This window comes from Trichoplusia ni, chromosome 24 (genome assembly GCF_003590095.1).
Source record: "Trichoplusia ni isolate ovarian cell line Hi5 chromosome 24, tn1, whole genome shotgun sequence".
Lineage (NCBI taxonomy): Eukaryota > Metazoa > Arthropoda > Insecta > Lepidoptera > Noctuidae > Trichoplusia > Trichoplusia ni.
This window is the reverse complement of record NC_039501.1, coordinates 1529748-1551622: the sequence shown is the minus strand read 5'-3', so window position 1 is coordinate 1551622 and position 21875 is coordinate 1529748. Positions and strand designations below refer to the sequence as shown.

At 36.1% G+C, this 21875-nt stretch overlaps 1 protein-coding gene across 1 annotated transcript in view; it reads left to right on the top strand.

Annotated features, from left to right (window-relative positions):
• Positions 1–21672, top strand: part of LOC113505113 (ribosomal protein S6 kinase alpha-5-like) — a 44974-nt gene extending 23302 nt beyond the window's left edge. Inside the window, exons 3-14 of the mRNA XM_026887639.1 lie at positions 12350–12522; positions 13048–13129; positions 13547–13709; positions 14239–14351; positions 14725–14844; positions 14952–15056; positions 15408–15572; positions 16039–16160; positions 16699–16798; positions 17249–17351; positions 17731–17876; positions 18212–21672. Of these exons, the coding sequence (XP_026743440.1) occupies positions 12350–12522; positions 13048–13129; positions 13547–13709; positions 14239–14351; positions 14725–14844; positions 14952–15056; positions 15408–15572; positions 16039–16160; positions 16699–16798; positions 17249–17351; positions 17731–17876; positions 18212–19276 (2457 nt within the window). The 3' untranslated portion in view covers positions 19277–21672. The remainder of the gene's footprint in view (positions 1–12349; positions 12523–13047; positions 13130–13546; positions 13710–14238; positions 14352–14724; positions 14845–14951; positions 15057–15407; positions 15573–16038; positions 16161–16698; positions 16799–17248; positions 17352–17730; positions 17877–18211) is intronic.
• Positions 21673–21875: the final 203 nt, after the last annotated feature.

Below are 21875 nucleotides of genomic sequence, written 5' to 3'. Positions count from 1 at the left end.
ACCAATCCCAATTACCCAAAACACACAAACCCTTTATATTCTCTCTAGTATTTATAAATATCTTAGTATTAAGCTAGACTCAGCCTTGAGACGGTATCCTTGGACCTCGGTCTGGATCCAATGAATATTAAACAGCTCCCTTGATAGAGTCAGATGTGCTTCAACTTTAAGTAATTGTATTCGATGTTGGATTTTCTTAAACGTATTTTGTTATGTAGAAGGTTAATTATTAAACTAAGATTTTTGACATTAGACTGGCTTTTTCTAACAGTTACCGCTGCTAAAATATTACCGTACCCTTCTTTCAAATACGGTCGCTTATTTAAGAGATTTAAAACGCATCCCTAAAGTTTGCTTTGAATTGTTTCTACAACGTGGGAAAGAGTGCCAAAGTTAAAAAGGAAATATTGGCCGAAGATATTAGATAGATCGAATATAGTATTTTGGTGAGCAATTTTATTGTCACTTCATAGAAAGTACTACGACTATTAAGACTAATTATGCTTATCTCAGGAAAACATTAACTAAATCATTTCCTTCTGCTGTTATTATCATTGTATTTCGTTATTTTTTTTTTTACCGTATTGTTTCTTTTACTTAGAGCACGCATCCCCAACTCCGTCGCACACCATCTCGAACCAGCCCTTGCGCTAACTAACCCTTTTCAGTTTATTAATTAGCAAATAAATCGTTTTTTATTCAAAAATTCACTCTCCAATATACACTCAGTACGCAGTATACGCATTCAGTACCCAGTACTACGTCTGAAACGTAAATGTGTGAGTAACAACGTGCTCGCCTCACGTGGCCACCGGTCGCCCGTTCAAGTCACGTGAACCAACTATGTCTCTGAACGTTATAGATTGCACTGGAATTTTGCGTTTAAAGAGGCTTTTTGATACGAAAAAATCTAAGTTTTATTTTTACATGTGCAAGTATCTGAGGTTAATGGTGTGTGATTTTTTTTTTGGCAGAAGACACGTATTACATACGTTTAAGCAACATTCCAAGTATGTTAACAGTAATGTTCGTCCTATTTTGTTCTTCGTTTAGTTGTTTGATTGTGTTTGAATGAAAAAGGGTTTGTATTTTTTCCGATTTAATGTTAACATTTCCGGATTAAAAATTATCCTTAAGTAGTCAAGTTTTAAACTCAATCAAAATGGAAAAATTAATCTTTGTGTGAGAGTAATGAATGCTTTACTTAGTTTTGACACTTGAAAGTAAGTTTTCATTTTCCTGTTACCAAAAATGTTAATACTATTCTTGAAATATCTAATTTTATAATTCTAGATATTTTGTCCTGAATGTTTGAGTAGTAACGATGGATATGGGTTTATCATGCCCTGAATTCTGATCCTAATATTACACAGCTATTCCTGAATCTCTTCCGGATCCAATAAAACTATTTCAGTATTGTTATTCGACCTCTTTTCATACTATTTTAAGTTGTTTACTATCATAAAACCATAACAGAAATTTATTTAGGTTTCAATTTTAAACTAAAACAAAATTTAAGTAGAACTTAAAGCCGTATGCTTAGAATGATACGAACACTTCTTCTATTGACAACTTATGTGAAGATATACTTTTTATCTGGACCTGTCTGACAAGAAGAGAACAAAACGACAGTAAAGTTGTATAGTGTTGTAACTTATTACTGGTGTTTTAAAACGTGACAGGAACTGGCAGAAACTTTGGCAAATCGAGAGATTTTATAGGATTTCGTTCTGGGCAAATTTACGAAGTAGCAGCTAACAGTTAATTCATAATGCTCAAGTGTTTATAATGCCTGTAGTGGCTTTACTGTTAACCCGAAAATTTGCGGGTTTGTGAAGATTTTTGATTAAAGGAGCCATTGATAGAAGCTAAACGTTTTATAAAATGTTTAGCTAATATCAACTTTTGCAGCGAACACCAACCTCCATGCTTACTAAGTCGCGTTCAAAACCTAGTCTTACGCACACCCTTAAACAAATCAATTAAATAATCCTTACTACAGACCTACGAAAATGCACTTCAATCTAGTTCACATGCTCTACTATATTCTAGTATAACACGACCCACTTCGAATCAGATCTAAATTAAATTTTAATTATACGCCAGCTATGTAGGTTTGTGTGACTGCTCCAAATTCACGACCCGTTTGATTCAACAATGGATTGCTGGTACTAATGTACCTAAGTTAAGTCCTTGGGTTCGTTTTACACGTTTATGTTTGCCCTTATTTTTAATAGCGTCGTTTTAGGTTAGGTTCCCAAGTCTTGGTATTAATTACGATTATAACTGTTAGTTATCTTGGGTATTTCAGCAGTTTTTCTCATTATAATCTTATTTATTTTTGTATCTTTATCGAATTTGAATACTTAGCTTTTGTTTCGAATCTAAGCTAATATCTGTCATATGTGTGGTTTTCATACTTCTGTATTCTTTTTCCTTGCTGGATAAAGATCTCTTTTCCAGACTGTTTTACTTATTCTAAAGACTACTAGATACTAGTTAAACTTGTAATATAATACATGCCCTTAAAATGAAGAAACTCAAACCACTTCAATCGCAGCAAAATTCAAAGGATAAACAAAACAAATAATAAACAAATATGTTTACAACATAAACGGAATCACGCGAGCAAAGCACGACAAATTTATTCTTACCCGTGACGGAAATTGGAACTAAAATATTACCGAACTAATTTGACAGTTATTGAGGTAATGACAGCGCTCCTAGCGCCACTGACACCGGTAAACATAAGTTTGTAATAACGTTCCACCGGTATTTGGTAAACTTCAGTCGCGGCCTTGTCTTGCGATAATTTTGTGAAACACGGCCGCTTCAATGTCATGCAAATTGCTTCGGCGAGGCACGCCCACTCAAGCCGCTCTTTGATAACGGAAAGATGAGAAAAGATGTATCAATGATATGAATGTTGTCTTAGATAAGACGTTTGTGTATTTAATGTGTTACGGAAAAGGCCGGTTGTATTCTTAATGCCACTTGTGAAGGACATGAATACTTTCTTTTAAGCAAGGCAGTATTTTATTAGAATGAAATCGGCCGTACCTTACATGTGATAACTGATCGAAGATTTTTAGGACAGGCTTTTGTTTTTTGTACGTATTCTTCTAACATGGAAACTATTATTAATTTTTTTGCTTAGAAGCTGTATAAACAACAATGAAAATCCTTTATTTTTAGAGCCCTTGTCGCTTGAACACCACCCAAGTGGGCTTTCATGATCTATACTTGTTTATTAAAGGCAAAACATATCCATTATCATCAGCCGTCAGTCCACTGCTGGACATAGGCCTCAAGCCTCTCTCAAGGAACTCCACTGAGCTCGACTTTCAGCTTTCCTCCTCCATACATACATCCAACTCCTTAATTAGAAACAATTTTAAAGAAAGTTGTTATCATGATTAATGCTATCTAATCTCAAATACCTTTCTACTCTAATCAATTTTGATTATAATACAAGATAAGGCTTTCAGGCCTATTATAAATTGATAACAAATTATTCACACGTTCTCGATATTCAGTTGCAAGTTGCTCCCATTTACATTGCTTTATATATTCATGACATACATAATAATGAAACAAGTGATCTTTAAAATGTTATTATTAATAATAATGTTTTACATCCGAAAACTATTGAACACAGAAGGAGCAGAGAGTCTATTATCACCTCTTAATGTAAGACAGCTGAGAGCGAGATGTCGCTCTACGACGTGTAATGCGTTGTCCTGCTTCCACAAGTCTCGTAATTGGTGACGATTGGCCCATTATACTGAACATTATCATTTATCAAGCCTTACCCAAATGATTTTGAGGTCGGCTTTCCAGTCTTACCGAATGCGGCTAAGTACAAGTGCACTTAAATGTACTACAATTGAACTAAGTAACAATGACTTGTCAGATTGGTATTTTAATTATTTGGACGTTAGAATTAAAAAATATAATGTATATCATGGTATAAGAGCAAGATTTCCATACAATCCTACTACTATTATGAAGGCGAAAGTTTGTAAGTAAGGATATATGGATGTTTGTTACTCTTTCACGTAAAAACTACTGAAGGGATTTTAATGAAACTTTACCACAATATAGCTTATACATCAGAATAACACAAAGGCTACAATTTTTGAGGTTTCTAATGTGAGTTCGTACTCAACCTGAAGTCCACGCGAACGAAGTCGCGGGCAAAAGCTAGTAAGTAGATATATACATATGTATGTAATCGAATGAGCTATCCTTAATATTTTCGTAAATCATTATCTGCCAAGCGCTGGCATTGAGCGAAACCTACGTTGCCAAACTGCTTACATAAATTACAGAACAATATAACACTTAATAGCACTTTACATTGTCCTTCTCGAAGTTTGTATGTCTAGAAATGTTTTGTGGAAACGGTAGAGCAGTTTTCGAGTAGCGATTGCCTTGTTTTTTTTTATATGAAGAATATTAGTTCAAGTAAAAGTTGTATTTCAAAGCTTCGTGTCACGATACTTGAATTATTATACTTGCTGTAATGAAAACTGTTTGCATTGTTCGTTTTTGATTTATTTGTAGCTGTGTAACCTAGTTTTGCATTACACGTGTAGGCTAGGTTTTCTTTAGTAGTTTTTTTACTCCATTTGGAGCCGTTCTCCTTCAAATTCTTATGACTTTCCTCCTTGGTAAAAACGATCGTTTTCAATTGCCAAATTTGAGTGGGTTGTGCAGGAGAGAAGCACACAGGAAAAATACATCTAATATGCGGATCATTGTCGGTGATTATATCAATTAATAACTTTACATACAACTTACAACAGAAAAAAAATCCCAAGTTACCGAGGAAGTGTAAAAACTTAAAAGGCAAATTCATTCGTATAAATTCCAGTGGGCATTAACTAGGTATACGTAAATATGCACATAATATGTTTGTTTGTGTGTATAGTGTTCGTTAACCCGGTTTTATGAATAATCACCGTATTTACCGGCGCGTTGTGCGAACACTCTTAATCACTTTAGTCTATTTATTTACAAGTTACTTTATTGTGAATAGGGCATTGATTTATAAAACTATGAGTAATATATTACAACTAAAACTTGATAATCGATAAGTATACGTTTAATCAATTTATTGTTAAACTGTTCTCAACAGTACGTGATAGTTTTGATTATTTTTTTTTCAAGAGACGGGAGTCTATTAAGCTTTACTGGTTCGTAAGGAAATAAATTCTGAGATGATGTAACAGTTTCTGTACAATAGCCGAAAAATACAGTATACCATTATTATTTTTATTCTAGCATATCCCGAGAATGCTTAATCCGTGTTTGATGCATGTGTATCGGTTGAAGCCGTATATCACTACTTATGGCATATCTAAATATTTGAGCAAAATTCTAGCTTTGATTTTCAATGGAGATAGTTTTTTTAACGTTTATTAATTTGTGCGTGTATTGCGAAGACAAACTTTTCCTATCTATACAATAATAACAAGCTATTAATCATCTTTAAACATTACATTTTCTAATAAATATAGAAAATCAATTAAGTCTCCGCGGACGCTAAACCTTTGATCTTGTAATGTTACTTTGTCGTAAGCCTCAGATTTTCTTCACAGATCCTTGAGACGAGATTGCCTTATCGTGACTTCTTATATTATAAAGTGATTAGATCAAATGATATCCGATGATCAGCCTTGTTTGCCCAGATGAGATTTTTTTTGTAGTTTATCTGTTTCCTCGTCATTAAATTGTTAGTTTGTGACATTTCTAGGTATCCTCGTAGGATAGTTTTTGTTATATTTGTTTAAAGGACACGGTTATGACCAGAAATTATCGCATAATAAATAATTCGTTACATAACTTTTTCTCTCGTGACGATCTTGTATGACAAAATTTTCTAAATATTTAAAACACTGCTAAGCAAAAGAGTCCCAATTTCAATTCTGCTATATGTTAATTTTGCGCAGATTATATTGTTATTTATGGCTGTATATAAGTATCATTTTCAAACTTCCAATGGGTTTCTCCAAACTGATTAACACGAAACAATGATAATTGTCTATAAAATATCATATTTAACACTTTAAAAAGTCCCGTAGTCTTCGGTCAACCAATCGAAATCGTGATCAATTGTTTTGACAATAGATTAAACTGCAACCTTTCACAAACTAGAGGTTATGACTGTGATGGATGTAACACAAACATGATAATGACTACAGCAAACTATCCAATAAAGGTTGCAAAGGTATTCACGATAACGACGCAAATTTATCTCTTCCAACTAATTATAATAATCGGTAATCGAGGGTTGATGTTAGATTGACAGTGAAAGTTTATGCGTAAGTATTTTATAGAATAACTTTCATATATTATATGATGTTGTTTTAAGTGTTAGTTTATGTTGAGTATATGGTTTGGTTGATTGCGATTGTTGGCGATATTGATTTGATTGTATTATATTTTCAAAATTGGGTATTATGTTGCTATGACTCATCTTTAACCGCGGTCCACATATCTCACTGCGGAGAAATCGCCTTCATTTTTGGCTACAGAGTTATCTTACCGACGCAGATTAAAACAAACAACAAATAAACAAACTATTCCCTCTCTAATTAATCTAAATAATTCCATGCCAATTAAAACTGCCCTCTGTAATCTAGTTCATCCATACTCTTGATATTTCACTTAAATAAATACCATTAGCCGGGTGAAGCAGTTCTAATGATGTTTCCAATGCAATCGCGTTGTATGCAACTATACATCTATTCTTGAGGCGGTACCAAGCACGGCTTGCTATTTCCTGAAACCATGGCATCTACTGCATTTGTGTTATAATGTTATTTGTTTGTAAATATTATAAATCTTTCTTACTTTGACAATGACATAGATTTTTCTACAGAGTTTTGTATTTTTTTTATTTCTTTTTTTTTTTACAACGCCATCTATTCTCAAACTAAGCAGAGCTTGTATTATGAGTACTAGAAAACTGATAAACATACTTATATATTTCTAAATACATACATAATATAGATAAATTACGCCCAGATACAGAACAAATGATCGTGCTCATCACATAAACATTTGCCCTGGGTGGCAATCGAACCCACGACCCCCGGTATAGCAGTCAGGGTCACTAACCACTAGACCAACAGGCCCGTCATGATATTGCAAGGGTAAGATTAATAAGGTGGGTTCTGGTTGGTAAGTTCGGTTTATAAAAACCTTTTTTAAATTGAAATACATATAAGAACATTGTAGACTAATAAGTTTCTACAAATAGGATACCAAACTCTTTAGTTAGTTATAGTGTACGTGACCCAAGTACGATAAAATAAAAGAAAAGAAATAAGCATCATCTTAAACCAAACACATTCTCTGCCGACGGTAAATTTACTCTGTTACCAGCCAACGGACTTGCCAAAAACTCTTCCACGACCTAGATACGAATGCGACACGACAAACAAATACCAACCTTATTACCTCCCGCATCAAGTACTAAATCCAATGTTAACTTAGCTCGCCTCATTATTGCAGACAGAATTCGACTTTATTCACTATTTTCATAAAGTCCGTAATAGCTTACTCGTGTTGTACCGATTTAACCTTCCTCAAGATTGCCGGCGTGGCCTCGCTCCTTCCATGATCAAGGTTTGATTCCTAGACTTAACGCACGAACGAAACTAGACTCTTAGATCCCAGCTATAAGAGTCAATTTCAATTGTATTTTAAGTCTCGGTGAAAACTGTAGTATTGTCAGTAACGGGTCGCAAATTTTTGCCATCTGTCAAAAAAGTATCTAGAAGATTTAAGTAGCGGTTAACGCGATTTGGTGAAGTTAATAGTTGGAGGTACCGTTAGAGTTACTTTAACTGACAATTCAGTTTATGAGAGTGAAAGTATAGCTGTCGCTGTAATACTAGATTATAAACTGATGTTGCTTGACAACCAGTCTTGCTGTGTTACCCAGCAAAATGAGATGTAGTGATTAGATAAGCGGTATGCAAAAATGTGGTATTCCGTTTATTCTTAGTGTTTTACATAATGCAAATATGGTTAATACCAGGTAATACGTTTCTAGTTCTCACTGTCCTATTAACGACATGTCTCTACATCATTACTTGTTTTACTATCCAATATCAATAACATAGGGTAGCCATTACTATAAACCTTCATTCGAATAAAAAAAAAAATTAAAACGTACTTAGTATCAAAAAATGTACCTACCATCATCATCATCTTAGCCCGGAATAGGTCCACTGCTGAACAAAGGCTTCCAAAATTCTCCACGACGATCGGTACATACACCATACACTTCTCGAACTTAAATTCTTCCTACGATCTTGATCAAGGTCATCGGTCCACCTGGAATGCCTACCATATGTATATATTTGAAGCATACAAAACCTGAATTGATTATAGTTAATAGCCCTACCCAAAACCACCCTTTAATCTGCTGTCCCAGTTGTTAAACAAACACGTTTGACAGTTGTCAGGCGCAGCTGTTGCTAAACCTGTAACCATGGCAACCGGTTAGACCTAACGACGCCGCTAACTCCCGGTAATTACACTACATTCCCTGTAGAATTAGATAAATTATCGCATTGTGGTTTATGAGAAAATAAATCTTATTGTTATTGGTTGTGAGTGCAAATTAGCATGAGATATAGATTTGTGGGGAATTTATGTCTAAATCTTATCCAGTTAAAAGGCTATCTACAACACCTTATGTTCGGCTATTGATCTTAACGAAATGATGAGCATTGAAAATCTTAAGTCATTAGAATTCCGACGACCTGTCTTACTATGGGATACTGTGTTAATAAATTAAGGTGTTTCACTAAATCCATTTAATCTGCAAGTTACCCCCAATGGCCCCAATATTACTTGAAAAAGAGCTAGTCAGAAGACAACCTATAAAACTTCTCAAGATTCGTTCCAAGGTCAAGTCAGCTAAATATTCCAAAAAATGCCAGATAATAATTATCCATATCATTGATAACTAAAATTGTAATTTAAAACATTAAACACACGATCAGAATCACTCAGACGTAAAATTCATAAGCTATTAATATAATTGTTTGCCAATTAAGTAGTCAATGCCAATTGTATCTTTATTCAATTTTAATGTCGATTGATATTTAGGAGACGACTTATGCAGATATAAAGGATAAAAGAAGTTCAGCTTTGGTGTCGGGAGTGTTTTGAGTGACCTACTAGCTGTTGCCTAGTTGATTCCACGTCATCATAAAATCAGGATCATCATTAAATCAACTGTGTATTGTGAATTTTATACTGCTTTTCGAAAACTAGGGATTGTTGAAATCACCATTATATTCTGAAAGTCGTATTTTATAATTTACTGTTAATGTTAATTCTATTGAGCATCTCTGAAGCATATTTTTGCATTTCTTTATTGTATAGAGAACGTTAAGTCATAATCAACTGTTGGTGCTGACAGATGAACCCTCATCAAAGAACCAAAAATTATTCATCTTTTGTTTTAAGGTCGCTCATCAAATCTTATTTCCTCAATAAAAACTAAATAAACTAAATTTTGGCGGGTATCTCGAGGAATAAAAGATGTTGATTCCGGTGCATGATGTTGCAAATATGTTATATCTCTCTTGCAATCGTTGCATTTTACGAGGAAGATATTATTTTAATTTTTCAAAGTCAGACTGTTGCGGTGATTTCATCTTGTTATTTGTATGTAGAATGTTTTTTTTTTGTTGACCTTTTTTTATTGTAGCGATGATAGACTCTTTTTAAATAGAGTCTAGGTAATTATCTACGGAATTAAGAAACTCTTAATTCTTTTACATCTTTGAAAGATAAAAAAATCAACTTTTATTTTATTAAACCTCTAGTTAACAGATTTCAAAATATAATACAATTTTAGGCAGAGTGCTATTAGGTTTGTGGTCATGTCCTATCCACAGCCAACGCGGCAACGTTCTCCTAACTACTTAGACTTTCTTAGTTTAGTGTAAAAATTTAGTAACAAAATTAAAATACCCATTATTTAGGTCATTAGGTCACTCAAGGTGTAACTAGTCCAGTTTTAAACAAATTCAACTGTCAAGTGTGTTCATATGTTTGGATCTTGACGTGATGTAAACAAACCACTGACCTCTTTTCAGATAAGTCCTTTGTTACAGATCGTACAACGCAGTACAATAGGCTCACTTGTAAAGCTGTGTTTGTTTAAATTTAGTCGATTAACTAAACAATTTGAACTAAGTGTTTTACTTAATCTATTCTTTATTGGCTTATAGCTTGAGTTTAATACTCGTTTATGTTTTCAAAATAAAACAAGGTTATATTCTGTAAACAATAGGTGATAAATTTGACTAAAACATTGTCGTTTTTTGTAATATTTTAAAAAAAGGGCCTTCTTTGTGTACCAAGTTCGGTTATTTTATATCTTTAATGTACATTCAGTATAAGGGCCTAATGACTCGTTTAATTGTTTGTGTCATAAATAATATTAAAAAAACAATTTACAAAATATATTAGCTTCTCAGTTATGAACGTGTAACGAGTAAACACAATCTAAAAATACACATTTTATGTATTCACGCATCTAAAAATAGGCTTACACGTTCTTATCTAAAGGACAAATTATGAAGAGAGGTCGTTACTATAATAAAAAGGGGTGACATAAATAGGCTTCAATTTACAACATTGTCTGCCGGCCTATATTTAACTTAAAAGAAAATTACAACTTACGAAAGCGTAATCCAAGACCTCACAATGAAAGGACAAATTGCTTAATAGCAACAAGAATTGTAAATATAAGTACTTTCATTATTTTCTACATAAAAAGTTGTTTACAATATAACCACAATTTATGTTGCGTTGTTAATATCAGTCGCCAAGGTTTACAAGACGCGTGCGCATGTTCTTGAGAGTTCGGCTAACATCGGATGTATTCGGATATCTTCGTTTCTCACACGAAGAAAATTACAAGAACTTTTTAGTCGTTTTTTGGATACATATATTTGCTAAATGCTGTGTTAATATGTTCCTCAACTATACGTATATTTTGTCGTTATCTAAAAACGTGCTTCGAATGTTTTTCTTTTTATTTGGCACGTGTCTTTTCTATACATATCTCTCTATATTTCTGTTTCAATATCGCACGTGAATACCAATGTCAAATGTACATTTTATCACGGCGATATACGCGACTTTTTGTGTATTTTGTTTTTAATTTAAGTATTTATTTAACACACTTGTTCGTATGTACTTTAAATTTCACTTGAAGTTGTAAATGTAATTACTTCCGGAATTAAATTTAAAACTTCGTTTATTTATTATAGGAGATGTATTCAAGATGACATTGAGTTCGTTTCTTATTAAGTTTAATATTTCATTCTCGTCTTCCGCAGTATAGTAAGACAAATAGCAATTGTTGTAGTATATATCCATTATCAACCTATCACCGGACAAAAATCTTTTCGTGCTCACTGTTGCAGTTGTGGACAATAAATTTTACACCTCATATTGTATATTGTAATTAAGATTTCCCTATGATATATTCCTATCGTATCGTAGAACAATTACGAAATTATAACTTCGAAAAAGTCACATTGGTAGATACTTTGCCTATTTTGTTATCGAACCTGCAACCCATGCTTACAAATCCATGCAGGGAACCACAAGGCCACCACACCAATTCTAACGTTTCGTACCTAAGTTCTAGTCTTGCATACGTTTTACGGTTGTTAGTCTTCTATTTATCTTCATAATTGATACATCCCAATAGTAATTCAAACAATGACTTATCACCTGTTATCAGTGCCGTTTAATTCACGATTATCTCGGAGGAAATGCTCTGTTCTCATTACTTTTATCCAAGGCCGATCTGGTGTTTTATTGATCTACTACGTTATTTATGGTGACACGGTAAAATCGATCTTGTTCCCTTGTAATAAAGGCTCTGCAGGTTCACGTTTTAGTGTTATTCGATACTATGTACGCTATTGTTGCTATGAGGCTTTCACTTCAATATTGACCAAGTAGTAATTAAGGGACTTATTTTTCAACAAAGTTACTGAAAGCTTTTTTAAAAGGCGCATGTAGTTTAAATATTATTGTCATTTGCAATTTGACAACAAAACGAACTTATTTAAATTGCATCGACCTAGCCTATAATATACGTTGGTACCAGTTTCTGGTCTTGCCGAAGTCAACTAAATACAGAATATTAAGCAGTTGCAAACCTGACCCTCAATCTATCCTATTATTATTGATATTGAAAGCGACATGGTTTTCGCAATCTTTTTGCCTATCTGCCACTGTCTAGCACGACTTGACTTTAAATACCTGAAGATCTAAACCTACTTTCCTCTCTTTCTAGGCGGTCGATTGGTGGTCCGTCGGCGTGCTGACATACGAGCTGCTGACAGGAGCCTCTCCATTCACAGTGGAAGGCGAGAAGAACACACAGCAGGAGATCACGAAGAGGATTGTGAGGTGCAGCTACCCCGTGCCGCCCGATGTCAGTCCTGAAGTGCAGGACTTTATTAGGAAGTGAGTGTAGTGTGATAACTAGCATATTTGTTATGCCCGTCAGCTCGTGATTGAAGACTCCGATCAGGCACAGTAATATTATAGATATTATTACTGAGGTACAGGACCGAAATTAGTCACTAGATCTTGATAATACATGTAACGATATAACGTTCTGTCATAATGAAAAAGAATTTATTATATTCAGGATCACAGTGCATGAGGTTCCAAGTCTTAGATATCTCAAGATGTTTAGTGTATATCGACCTGTGCCTACTCGCTAAATTGTATGTCCTGGAGAGAAATAACTCGTTTTCTTTAAATATTTTTATGCATGTCTTTAGCCATTTGCGCGCCTATCTACTCAATCCTGTTTAAATTTAAGGATATAAATTCTTCTAGATAAAAGGAGACTCCAATTTTGATTGTACTTCTTGTTTTGATTTACTGTGTTAGAGCAGATTTTATTTCAAATAACTTATGATGAAGATGTTTTGGTAGCAATAAAATTGAAACATTCACTAATGATGTGTTGTATTTTCCCAGATTACTAGTGAAAGACCCGCGTCGTCGGCTCGGCGGTGGCGAGGGCGACGCTGAGGAACTCAAGAGGCATCCGTTTTTCCAGGTTAGATACATGTTCCGAGGTTAGTTGAATGTCGGGAACGGGTATACCATACAACCATACCTGATAGGTACTTATAATAATAGGAAAAAAACTTAGACAAAAATAAAACACGGTGAAAGGAATAAAAGAGAAGAATAACGTTGATATCTTTTCCCAAGCACCTGCTGATGGGGTTCAAGAATGACATCTAATTTAGTGACTTACTTAAATGCCTTTAAATTTCCATTGACGGTGATAAATACAGTGGCGTATTGTAACTTTAACTGTTTAGTTATATAACTCATTGTGGTACTTGAATATAGCCGTCAATCTACTCTATGCATAAACTATACCTGATCTAATGGTGATCAGAATTTATATAACAATCTCATCTAGAATAAGTACTAGAAACCTTATTAAGTTACCATTCTCCCATAGAACCTGGACTGGGAAGGCGTCGCCAACCGCGAGGTGAAGGCTCCGTTCGTGCCAGTGCTGACGCACGCGGCCGACACGTGCAACTTCGCGGACGAGTTCACGCGCATGCCGCCCACCGACTCGCCTGCGCAGGCGCCCAAGCATCACGATAAACTGTTCCTTGGTAAGCCTGTACTACAACCTCTCTGGAGACTATCGAGAAATTCCAAGGAGGGTCATTTTCATGTGCCAAATAATTGTAACGGCTCTAGAAAACAAACAGCTTATTGTCCCATTTTGAAACACAATGGTCCGATGTTGAAGATGCTCAATGCGCTCGTGAAAACCAAACCAGATTCGGATCTGTTTGCTGATGAATGAAAAATGATAATGTTTCAATACTTGCAACTGGGTGAACGTGTTGAGTGACAATGTTTTTTATTCAGTGCTATGTAAATGACTAATGCTGAATTTATATGGGAAAATTCCCTTTAAACAAATGAACAGGTGTTTCACTGGGACGTATTTTGTCTAATCGAAGAATTCCCATAGACTTCCCACGACCATTAAAACATGCATGTGGTATTTGATTTTCGGTAGATAAACTTCTAAAGGTCTCTCTATCAACCAAAATACCACGATTTCTCGCCCTAGCAATTCTCCAGTTTCGAACCTCTTTCATGGGTTTTGATTTAGAATCATTTCGTTCACAGGTTACTCATATGTAGCGCCGAGTATATTGTTCTCCGAGAATGTGATATCGGACCAGATATGGATGCAAGCCACGGGACAGAAACACGACAAACTCAAAGGATGGGTCGCTAAGGTAACGTCAATTACTAGTGTAACTTATTTTAATACTGATTGATATATAGATGGTTTGTGGTAGGGAAAGTGTTAGAAATAGTAAAACTTTTAATGGCAACAAGCAATGGGTAATTTAAAATACCTACTATCATGTGAACATTTGATTGGTTTATCTTACCCTTCTTTCTTATATCACTGGAAACTTTCCAGACTGTAATTTTACAGATGAACATTTCTAGATGACCAAAAATTTCAAAATTTTGCGTTTGAAGTATTAAATTCCTCAGTGCAGAATTCGATATTAAAAAAAAGAAACACCTTTTTCTAAAAAAATATGCTAATCTGTCTTATACTTGTCTGATTTGTATTAATATTGTTAATAATCCATTCAGGACTCACCGTTCTTCCAAAAGTACGCTGTGGAGCTGAGCACTCCGCTTCTAGGCGACGGCTCGTACTCCGTCTGCAGGAAGTGCATCCACCGCCAGACCGGCAAGGAATACGCCGTCAAAGTGAGTATGGGACATACACTACACGATTACAATGTTTTGATAGGCAATGTACTCGTACTTTAGGCGTAAATGTACGTAAGTGAACTTACTTCATACTCTTTCATCAGATAATCTCGACTCAAAAGAAAGACATCAAGCAAGAGATCGAGCTGCTGAAGGCGTGTCAGGGATGCCCCTACATCATCACGCTGCACGAGGTCTTCCATGATTCTGTAAGTTTTGATACTTTGTGCTATATGATTTTGAACCTTATTGTTATGTATTAAAGTGCGAATCTTATGAGTATTTGCTAATTCTGAGAAATTTTGAGAAGGAAGTATGTGTCATTTTTGTGGGTATTTGATTCTGGGGGTATTAATATTGTGAAAGGAAAAGACATTTCTAACTATATTAACTGCATGTTTGGTTTGCAGTTCTTTTCTACTCGAATTGATTGCATTTGAAATTTGCTTCATCTGTCTAGGGAAAATTGTAAAATTTGTTTTCCTTTCTGGGTTCGTCCGGGATTGTTGTTGTTTATATTTAAGATGCAGAGGTATAGTTTAGTTTGTCCCCCCCTGCAGGCCTTCACGTACATAGTGACGGAGCTGGCGGCGGGCGGCGAGCTGTCGGCGCAGCTGGCGGGCGCGCTGGAGGAGCGCGCGGCGCGGCGCCTGCTGGCGCAGCTGGCGCTGGCGCTGCGGCACATGCACGCGCGCAGGGTCGTGCACAGGGACCTCAAGCCAGAGGTACCACATGCCAAATGTGCCATATGTGTTCCGAACCCTCAAAATCCCCTCAATTTATAAATGGCTCCACCGATCTTGGTCAATCGTGTCCAAAATCAGTCACTTTTAAAACTAAATTGAAATTCCCGAATCGCTAATTCGGGGGCTATAACGCCACAGATAGACAGACAATACGTCGTAGATTGAAACGCAGCCAGATATATCATAAAAACCTTATAATTCTGTCCATATTCTACAATATCACACTGATTCGGAAGTAATCACTTGATTTACTCACGTTTTACGTCAGCATTGATTTGTTTCACCTACTTAAAAGGACATTTTTTAAAAAAGCTCAACGATAGTCTATATATCTTAGCACCTGCCCACATTCCATAACTTTAGACAAATTCAACTAAACACTGATGTTTTTCACACTATCTTTCAACCTCATAGAAAACACACTCACCTTGTATATTATTTCCAGAACATCCTACTATCAAGCAGCCGCTTGAGCGAGGCTAAAGTCAAAGTAGTGGACTTCGGGTTCGCGCGCCGCACGCCCGACTGCGCCGAGGAGAGGCCGCGGATGATGACGCCTTGCTTCAGGTAATACACTTACCTATAGTACTTACACTTTCATAATACTATAGCAGTGCCAGCTTAGTATGACCGTTGGACTGCTAAGATAGAGGATGCAGGTTCGAATACCATTACGCATCAATGTATTTTCGAAATCTTGTCCTAAGTTAAAACCTGTAAAATATAGTGAGGGGAAAGATCATACAGGATCCCGCATAACTGAGGATTTTGAAAGTCGTGTCATGGCGTGCCATGTCAGACACAAATTGCATCTGTAAAACTTTGACACTATTTTGTACAATGTACATGAACCATGCGAAAAAAGAAAGTACACTACTATAACACTTTAAAAACGTCAAAACACTCTGATTGTCTCTGATGCTTAATGTTTTAGCTTTAGCTGGAAAGGAAAAACCATCCGAGAAACTTCTAATAGAACTTGTCTTCCAAGATTATACAGAAAAATATAAATTCATATACAAATCGTGCGGTATACGAGAATTTAGTCCTCAAACTTTACAAGTTGTATCTACAAATGTAATATCGTATTGTTGTATCGTACCAGCTTACCGTACGCGGCCCCGGAGGTGGTGTCCCGCGCGCGCTCGGCGGCCGCGCCCGGCTACGGCCCGCAGTGCGACCTCTGGAGTCTGGGGGTCGTCTATGTAAGTATAATATATCTCGTATCATCATCCCATGTTCGTCGACTGTTGGACATAGGCCTCCCAAATTGCACGCCATCGAGATCTATTATCGGCTCTAGAGTGTGAGCTTTTCAAAGACTTCTTTTTTACAAAACTTTTATACCCTTAACATATCACTGCAATTTTGCATCCGACTGGATGAGGTCACCACATGTCGTAGGTTCGATCCTCGGGTAAGACAAGCGTTGATGCTATCCATAAAAGCTTGTCCTTATTCTAGTTGTATTTGTGCATGAGACTTGAATGTTTGTGAAACCGTAAAACCTCCAATACAAGGATTAAATTCCTGTGAGTGAGATACATATAAAATAGATAAAGGAATTCCTCTCTTCGAGCCAATTTATAAATTCAATCTATTCTACAAGTTGACAAAGGAATTCTCGATATCAACTTGTTATTTTTCTACTACAGTACTACATGCTATGCGGCAAGGCGCCGTTCCAGCCTGTTTCCAAGAAGGAGCCCATCACGTCCTTCATGGACAGAATCAGGACCGGGAACTTTACCATGGATGGTCAGTATTGTAAACAACATTTTTCTGTTATGTTTCTTTTAAAAACTTAATGAGGATTTCAGCAATTTAAAGCTTAATTTAAAACCTATGGGTGAAGTATTTGTAAAGATCGATTGATTTTTAATCGATATTAATTTTGAATAATATTTCTTAATTACAAAAACACAACTGACTTGAAATATAAAATACTTATCCAAACTTAATAAATGTCAAACGACTTCGGACTTACGGCTATAAAAGCCCTAATGAAAGCTTAAATCACGTCGTGTCCCGTTTTCGAGTCGTGTTTTTTAAGGAAAATACCTCATTCTAATTGTCCTATCTAGATTTTTCCTTAATCAGTTTGATCTACAATAACATATTAATTGCGTCTCTTCAGGTCCGATCTGGGAGAAGATCTCTACGGAGAGCAAGCGCATCATCCTGGGCCTGCTGGCGGTGGACCCGCTGCGGAGGTTCGGCACTGACGAGCTGCTGGCCGCGCTCGGCATCAGCATACCCGAGAATAATAGCTTTAAACTTGCTGTGAGTATCTGTCAATATAGCATCGGCTATTTTCAATATTCTTCTAGCCATTAACATAATCCACATATGAAATATGTCGAAGTTCTGTCTCGAGGCAAATTTATTGGTACAAAGAATATTGATAACGGTCACTAGGTTGCTAGACCACAATAAAAGTACTTTTTGGGATGTCCCCCTTCTTGATTATATTATAGAAACAAAGATAATGATATGCTGGTTAAAGCCTATTAAATGGTTGGATAAACACATTAAGCTGTATCTCAACTTAATGCGAAAAGATTCTTGGTAACTTAATTTCCCATGTTTATAATAAAACCATATTCCACCGTCCACAGGACATGACGAAAGCGGATCTCTACAAGCGTCGCTACAAGAACAAGCATCGGGAGTCTAGCGCGTCCGAGGCGGGCACCTCACAGTCAGACACCAACGACCAGGACACGCAGGAACACTCCCTACTAGACACCATAAACACACTCAAGAATAGAATGAACAAGAACTCCATAGAGAACGACGTCGAACTCATCAAAGCGAACACTATCGAAACCCCCGTTACGGAAGCAGCGGAACCAACCTACCCAGACATGGACGACGACGTACCAACCGTCAAACCAGTAGAAAAGACATACGCGAAATCTAGATCTAAGTTAGACGATTACATCTATATAGAAAGCAGTCAAGGTCTCGACGGCACAGAAGTCGCATTCCCCAAAACTAGTCGCGCAAAGAAATCCAAATCCCCCGTACCAAGGAAACGCAGAAAAATGGAGACCAGACAAGCTAAGAAGGAAGTCAACGGTAGCGGGGATCGAGAACTCCGCAGTAAAGTAGAAACTACGGCTAAACGCGGCCGACCGAGGAAACAAGTGGAGAAACGAGTGCTCAGGAATACCAGCGTTCCGGATAAGACAAGGGCCACTAAAGAATCTATAGAAAACGAGAAGACCGTAGTGACCAGGGTGACTCGCAAGAGGAGGTACGAGGAGGTCACCAAGCCTGTCCTCAGGGAGAAAGGACAGAACGGAAGGTCATCGCGTAAGAGCAGCCCCGAGCCTGCCGTGCCTGAGGAGAGGAAGGTGGTCCGCGCCAAGAGGAGCAAGACCGCGCCGCTGACGCTGGACCTGCAGGACCCGCAGAACGGGCGCATGACGCGCTCGCGGCGGCGGCGGCTGGAGATCAGTCTGTCGCCCTCCGAGGTCAAGGCCGTCATCCCCGCCTTCTCCTTCGAGTCCGACCGCCGCGTCAACTCCATCGAGAGCAACCGCTCGGCGAAATCCAACGCCAATACCAAAGTGAAACGCAAAGACAACGCCAAAGCTAAAGCGAAGCCCGCCAAGGCCAGCAAAGCTAAGAAGACGCCGCCGGGCCGCAGCACCCGCGCCCGCGCCAGCCGCAGGTGAAACCTCGTTCCTACCGTCTGACCGGAGACCCCACACCAGCGCCATCTCTTATCGTAAATAGACAATTCATAGACTGTTGCGCCTCACGGCAACTATATACTAGTTTTAAATTCCCCCCAATATGGCGTCAGCTAACCTCAAATTCCAAATGAGACAAAATAGTGATGCAATAAAATTATGGACGCTTTGCTCACGCGTAGACATAGACAACAGAGGAAAGAAATTATTTATTCAACGAGAAAAAAGAGTAAGTTATATTTCTTTAAATGTAGTTAGCCTCTGATCTAGTTCGTGAAAAAATAACGTTAGACCTGTTTTTATTTTTTAATCCTTTTATTTAATGTTACTATTAATTTTTAAGATACTTTTTTCCCCTATTATTACCATTAGAAATAATTCTTTGAAGTTGGTTATTATGTATTTTTGATTAGAATAATGAAAAATAATTAATTAATTGAAAAAAATAGGTAAATTGGTGTGATTGAGCACTTTACAGTAGTTGAGTATAAAATTATTTTGTGAATTATTATAATTTATTATTTTTTAGCGCTAAAATATCTTGCTTGTTTGTTTGTGATGTGTTCATATGGGCGAGGGTACACTGCACCATTGAAAACGATTAAGTTCTCGATTTAACCGTTTCGTAGTCGATCGATTCGCTCATGTGTCTAAATCTTTAGAGAGTAACACAAAATTTCTTGTCTTCGTACATCGTTTGTAAAGATACATTTTCAAAATCCGTAACAGATCTCTTTCCGTCAAAATATAAAATAAATTACTTCGTTTGTGTGTGTATATTTGTTTTCATAGAGTAATAGGTTAAATTTGTAAATGTTCCCTTCTATAATGTAATAGACATTTGTATTACAATTCTTTCTTCCACTTAGTAAAAAATATAAAAAAAAAATTACTTATTTATGGTGAAAGTGCCAAAGCATGCTTGAAATTTTCCGCTTGTAATATTACGCGAACGAAATTGTTTGTTGTTTTAAATCACATCTTTGACCTTACTTCCTTGTGTGGGTTGTGCAGAAGGTTTTAACTTTCCACGTCTATTTCCGTATGAATTCAGGTCATTCAAATGTAAATATACCCACGTTATATCAATGTATGTTTTTGAACAGCTTATCAAGCTATATGCCTGAGATTAATGCATTTCTCAATTCTTTTCTACACTTTATGTTGTCTTTGAGATTCGGTTTTAGCAATTAAAACAATAAATCCCCTGTTAATACCTCTCTGGACAACCAACGCTATTTATCTAATTCTTTTGTCGTTTTAAGCGCTTTTACCAAATAAAAAAACTATTGTTTCCCGTTCACTTCCCTGTAAATATACTATGATAGCATTTAGTACAAATTCGGTGGAAGAGTTAAAAAAATATTATTTATAATTAAATTGATGATACATAATAGTTTCAATTGTCAAACTTACATGTTACTCTTGAATCGTGATACGAAAAGGCACTGAATATATTATATTAGCTAATTGAGGCCTGACTGCATGTTTTAACTTAAAAATTTTAGTTAACAAATTGTTGCAGAGTAAGAAATTTATGTAATATTGTTAAATTTTCATGATACAAGCTTGTTGATTTCAAACTGTGTATTCCGGCTGTTCGACCAAACCCATAAGCAATGGTACAATATAATAATTGTGTCTGTCTCTATATTTGTGTTTGTCAAATTTGTAACGTAACGAAGCCGTTAAGTTTGAAATTTTCATGTGTTGACGATACAAAATTAGTAAATGTTACTTATACACCATGCCTGAATTCTGTTATGTATTAACTCAAATGTATATGTAAACCCGACATAATAACCTACAATTTATTGAGTGCAGTACTTTCGCAGACCAGTAACGTAGATTTTTTATCAATATCATAGGGATTGGATCTTCCAAAGTTTCGTTCAATCCAGTACTTAGACGGTAGATGTAGATTTGAGCATTCAATATTATTGTGAAAGTACCCAACTCAAATAGCAATCCATTCTAAGTAACCTTCTTCTTAAACAAAGAAGAAGATATATATTTAAATATAAATAGTAAATCATTAAATGAACTACTTGAAAAATTAAGTTATACAGACGATTTTTCATTAGTTTTAACGCTTTCTAAGCGATATTGAAGCTTTGTGCCGACGCGTATTACGATGTCACTTTTTTTCCGGAAATTATAAATTTCCCCGAATGCTTAACTCGAGTAGCCGAAACGACACGTAAAGTGGTAAAGTTTGTAAAAGTGCACTTAAAATGGATTGTACCAAAAGATTATATAATTTTATAATAAAGTTGTAGAAGTTATTAATGATGTCGGCGTAAAACAAATTTTGTAAGAAGTTACATGGATGCCGGCTGGAGATATTGGATTGTAATAAATATACCATTTTAACATTACTTATTTGTTTTATTAATACTAAAATATAAGCATATTGCTACATTTAACCCTTTCTTATTGAAATATTGCTAGTTTTAATTTTAATTAAACTTCGACTTTCGGGCAAAAATCAAAATCAAAAGCCATTTACTCAAATTAGGCTACTAAGTAGCACTTTGTGAAGGTCAAATTACATTGGACAGCACCCAGTTTTGCCCACCCG